Source organism: Lipotes vexillifer, unplaced genomic scaffold, assembly GCF_000442215.2.
Source record: "Lipotes vexillifer unplaced genomic scaffold, Lipotes_vexillifer_v1.1 scaffold1077, whole genome shotgun sequence".
Classification (NCBI taxonomy): Eukaryota; Metazoa; Chordata; class Mammalia; order Artiodactyla; family Lipotidae; genus Lipotes; species Lipotes vexillifer.
The window spans coordinates 304,555-310,226 of NW_006784237.1; the positions used below are offsets into that span (position 1 = coordinate 304,555).

Sequence of the window (5,672 nt, forward strand, 5' to 3'; positions counted from 1 at the left end):
AGCAGGAAGACTGTACTTAGCTCAGAGAGGATAGGGCCAAAAATTAAATAAATAAATAAATATATAGGGATGAAATAGAAAATGAATACGTACGCCAATGGAGTAAAACTCCCCACTGAGCTGATTCAGAGGTAAAACCTATTTGTAAAAAGAAAGTAAGATGCATCTCTGTTTTCGGTTTCAGTCAAAAGAGCATGCCTCCTTCTCGGCAAACTAGCTATGCGGTGTGATACGATCTACTTTTTATTTCCGCTGTATTTATACTTTAAAAACTATTGCTTAATAAGGACTTCTTAATATTTATTAAAAAGTCTATGTTTATAATAAATACTGTATTAAAACATTTTAAGATTTCCAATTGGAAACAATATGTACGCCCGTCAGTCATCTCAGGGCCACTTCTTCAATTTCATCTTCTACAGAGTCAGCTGCTTTTACTGCTGGTTTACTGTTTGCATGTTTTAATTGGCGTCTATTTGGATTAAAACTTCTTCCTTCGCTGAAGTCCTCGTCATCATCATATTCCCTACCCCTGCCGCTTTTATCCCCAGGGAGAAAATTTAGAGGGTCAAAGTCTACATTGGTGGCAGCCAGAGAATTTGGGTCACTGCTTTTAGAGGAAGTGCTGCTGCCGCCACTGGCACCAAATAGCTGTTCCATCAGATTAGCTTTTTTCTCTTTTCTTGTAATTAAATCGACGCTGTCTTTACGAAATTTCTCTATATTGTTTCTTTGGAAATCCAAAAGGCTACTTTTTTGGCTAACTGGATTTGTCTTCCCTAATCTTTTCGCAAATGAAGGCACATAGCTACCAAATGCAAGCTCATCTGGAGAGGCTGGTTTTCTGATACTGCCCGGATTCTGACCGTCGCCTTTTGTACTGAAAAGACTGATGTCTTGCAAATGATGCCCATTAAATAATCTCTCTGAGGATTCAAAGAATGTGTGTGTTTTGGGGTTTCTCTCTGGGGAGCGCAGTTTTGATTCCACATCAGGAAGCAATGGCAGAGAAGGATATTTTCGATTCCAAGAACCTTGGAGTTCTCTGCTGATTCCATTCAGTGTAGCAAGTAGCATTTCTCTCTTTAGCCTTTCTTCTTCCTCTTCTTCCAACTTATCAGTATTTTGAATTTGGTACGTTTCCATTTGGTATCTTCCAGTTTCCAACACTGGCTTTTCTTCTCTCTCCAACAAAGATGTCTTTTCCTTCTGCTTTTTAGCAAGTTCTTCTCTTTCCCGCTCTGTATAAAATCAAATTTTAAAACTGGGATTTTATAGTAGTCAGTATTTTCAAATAAGAAAACTCTCATCTTTTACAGAACAATAGCTTTATCTAATTTCATTTTTAGACTTGATATTCAGGGTTTCAAAAAATAACATATACTTAATATATACTTAAGAGTCACAATTATAGAAAAAATTTTGTTCTTCAAGTTAGGGGTGAGGAAGAAGGTTCTCTGCCTATTTTTTACACCTAATAGTGTGCTGTACACTGAATGGAGGATGGTGGGATGGGTGGAGCAAAGACTTTTATTTTAAATTTAAAAATAAACTGAACCTTTGGATGTCATACCCTGAGAAGGACACATCACTTGTGCAGTGTTCTGACAGAAGATGCAATAACCTGAATTTAATTAACAGAAAACTTCAGATAAACCCCAAACAAGAAACATTTTATTAAAAAAGGGGGTCGGTGTTCATGAAAAATGTTAATCTCACAAAATATTTTTAAAAGGCTGAGAAGCTGTTTTAGATGAAAGGAGACTGAAAAGATATGAGAACTAAATGCAACTCATGATCACATCCTAAAGGGAAGAAAATGCTATAAAGGACAATACTGTGTCAACTGACAAAACTGTACTGTGGACGGCAGATTGGAGAAATGTGTTGTATCCAAGTTAAATTTCCTGAAGTTAAACTATACTGGAATGATAAAAGAGAATGTCCTTATTTCGGAGAAATACATACAAAAGTGTTTTAGGATATGGGATATGGCCATGAAGTATACAACTTACTCTTAAGTGGTTCTCTGGCTATTATTGCCACTTTACTATAAGTTTGAAAGGATTTCTAAACGAAAAAACTAAAAATATTAAACATGTAAGAACACTACGCATTTGGTAACTTTATAAATGGCACATATTCTCACTGATAATCAGATCATTCCACACAGACTCCAGGGGAAAAAAAAAAAAAATCAGTCAAAAATGACAAAGAAGTGATAGTCTTCTGTTACTTTATTCCTTTTCCTGGTTCCTAGACAGAACTGACCATAATACCTATTTTCTACTCTATAGTTTAACATGCGCAAGCGTCTTCCTTTGTGGTTTAGCCAACAGCGATATAAATGTGGCTTCTATTTCAACTGTTAGATTGTTTTAAATACACACACAAAAATATACATACTCTAAGCAACAATTAGGTCATGATTTTTTGTTAACTTTAAGGGAAAAACAGTATTTCTCTGTAAGCAGCTAATACATAATCAATAAAATGCATGCAAAGGATTAGAGTCTGGGATCCTTCTTGCTTATACCTTTAAGACATTTTATCCAAATGGAAATGAATTTATTCCTGAACTTCATTTCCAGTATCTGAAACTATGTGAATTGGTTCACTAAACTTCCACATTAATGGTTGAATATGTTAAAGATTTATTTTATATATTAAAACCGAAGAAAAATTATAGGAATATATTCAAGGCCTCACAATTCATTGATTTTAATGTTTGGGCTGGTCTACAGACTAGACAGTCTCAAGGTCAAGCCAATAAACAGGGTTGTCTTTCAGTTACCTCTTCATCAAGCTTTAGTTAATACACAAAGAATTTTTTTCCCCTTTCAACTGAATTCTACTTCATCTGAATTTTCTGAAGGTAACTTGTTTCTATCCCCTAATCCCAAATAGCAACGGACTTACAGTCTTCATTCTTTTTCTTTCCTTAGTAACTTCATTCAAATGTTTGTGACTGCTTGATAGACTCCCCCCACCACTGTATCAACCTTTTCTTGTTCTGTATAACCAATTCACTGTTCAGCTGGAAGGTATTAGGGGATATTAACCCTTTCTTTTCCAAGGGATGCTGACTTATCACTTGCTTAAACTCTTTCTTACCATCCTCCAGCTTCTCAGCCTCCTGTTTCACAGCATGGAGTCCTTGATCTTTAACAAATTTGTCTTCTCTTTCCACAAGTGGGTTTAGAATCCCTGCTTCTTCATGATCATCTCTCTCTTGAGATTCCAGATCCTATTATACATTTTTTTTTAATGCAAGTTCACATGCAGGAAAAGGGGGAAAAAGCAATTTAAACATCATAGATTTATCTCCCATTAAGCACAATCCCAACGGTTAGAAATTAAAGCAAATTTTCCATTTCTAAAGCAGCAAGCTACAAGTTACCACCTTTGAAAGATTTTCAAAAGCACACAAGATTATTTCTTACTTTAGTTAAAATTTTTAAAGAGGCATTTGGAAAACATATCAGAATCAATATAATGGAAGCAAAGCCAATGCCCTACATAAAATTCTGAAAAGACAAGTATCAGAAGTATCCTTACTGGGCTTCCTTGGTGGCACAGTGGTTAAGAATCCACCAGCCAGTGCAGGGGACACAGGTTCGAGCCCTGGTCTGGGAGGATCTCACATGCCGCAGAGCAACTAGGCCTGTGCGCCACAGCTACTGAGCCTGCACTCTAGAGCCCACGAGCCACAACTACTGAAGCCCATGCACCTAGAGCCCGTGCTCTGCAACAAGAGAAGACACCGCAATGAGAAGCCTGCGACCGCAACAAAGAGTAGCCCCGCTCGCTGCAACTAGAGAAAGCCCGCACGCAGCAACGAAGACCCAACACAGCCAAAAATAAATAAAATAAATGTTTATTAAAAAAAAAAAGAGGCATCCTAACTTTGCATATTTCACAACAAAATCTGATGAATTCAGTTGACCAATAAAGGCTATTCATCAACTATTAAAGGCCAAGTGATATGGTGTTGAGCTGTAACACCGGCAGTGACAATGGCATAGAATCTTTCAAGTATATACGATGCCCAAGGTCTCCAATTAATAAATCTTATAATATTTAAATCAAATAAAAATGTAAACTTAAAATTTATTGTTTCTTATGGTCCCTTTCACGTGTGTGTGTAATTTTTCTTAATAAAAGTAAAATTTATTACTAGTGGATTTGTAGAGAATTGTCTCCTAGTATCCATTTTCCCCTTCTTCCTTTTTGTTACAGAATCCCTTAAGTTTTAGCAGAGCACAGGGCTGCCTAACCGGAGACCACATTTGCTAGCCTCCCCTGCAGCTAAGACAGGACCAATGGAATGTGAGTGGATGTATGTATGCAACTTCTGATCACATTTATAAAAACAAAAGCTGCTTGCCCTCCACTTCCTCATTCCTCCTTCTCCCAGGTATGATAAGACAACTGCAACCACACAGATGTGGTTACACGCTTCATGATCGAAAAACAATGAGATAGAGAATGGCTACCATGAACAAAGGTGTCTACCTATCCTGGGGACTACCCACTGACCTTCAGTTTATTACAAGAGAAAGAATCTTATCTCTTGCTTGAGCCACTGTATTCTGGGTCTCTTTCCAATAGCAACAGCTTATACTTTTACTAACAGAGTTCCCATTTGCTGGGACCCCTCAAAGTGGCAGGATTAGTCTTAAGGGCTTTATAAACTTCGTGATTAGTTATTACCACAGCCCTGAAGGGTAACCCACCCTTGTTTTATAGATTAGGAAACTGAGGCTCCAACAAGTCACACAAGTCACTAAAATGTTAGAACTGTAATTTAATTAAAACGCAGTGCTAACTCCAGGGCTACATCCTCTTTCACTATATCAGGTTGCTGCTTCTGCTGGATCTTATAAAGGGCAAATTTTTTAACCCTTCTAAAATTAAGAATTACTTTGCTATTCCACACTTTGCCTTTTCAAAAAAAAAAAAAATTAACATGATCTAGTCTCAAGGATTTGGAAATATAGGAAGAAACACACTTAGTAGATACAGCTAACTTATCTAAATTGTAAAACAAAAACAAAATAAAGGGAAAAAAAAAAAAAAAACTAGAGTACACACAGGAATCAATTCAGTCCACACACAGGAAGGGATCTCAGGATCCCTGGGATACTTACAAGTAGTATCAAAAATACAGCATTATATGAAATATGCAGGATCCCTCGTATATTGTTTTCTTTAGAGTTTCAACTGTAAACACTAAAGATAAAACCCTATTAGAGAAAAGGACCTTCCAGTACTCAGTATGAGTCCTTTTAAATGAAGATGCAACACAGACCTCCTGAATTCCACTCTAATTTGAATGATATAAAGTCAGATTCCACTGCAATTACTTTGCTCAACATTCAGCTAAACTATAAAATTCTCTCACATAGGAGGCCAAAAAAATTAAATGTAGTCAAATTCTAACAAATCATTTGAAAGCTACTATAACTTGCTATTAAACATAAAAGCCAGAAGGATTTTTAGAGACTATCTGGTAAGAGACATAAAAGGTAAGAAACTTAGAAAATTTTCTTTTCTTCTTCCTCCAACCTAGAAAGTACAATTGACATTTCTGAAGCATCTGAAAGATGCAGGGTTAACTAAGAGTCAATCCAAAGGAGTTTAATAAAATGCACAGATGTTATCTCTTTCCC

At 36.4% G+C, this 5,672-nt stretch overlaps 1 protein-coding gene across 1 annotated transcript in view; it reads right to left on the reverse strand.

The window, feature by feature from the left end:
- Window positions 1-384: 384 nt before the first annotated feature.
- Window positions 385-5,672, reverse strand: part of LCA5 (lebercilin LCA5) — a 54,784-nt gene continuing 49,496 nt past the window's right edge. Inside the window, exons 6-7 of the mRNA XM_007456620.1 lie at window positions 3,115-3,247; window positions 385-1,241 (exon numbers count right to left, since the gene is read on the reverse strand). Coding sequence (XP_007456682.1) covers window positions 385-1,241; window positions 3,115-3,247 — 990 coding nt within the window. The remainder of the gene's footprint in view (window positions 1,242-3,114; window positions 3,248-5,672) is intronic.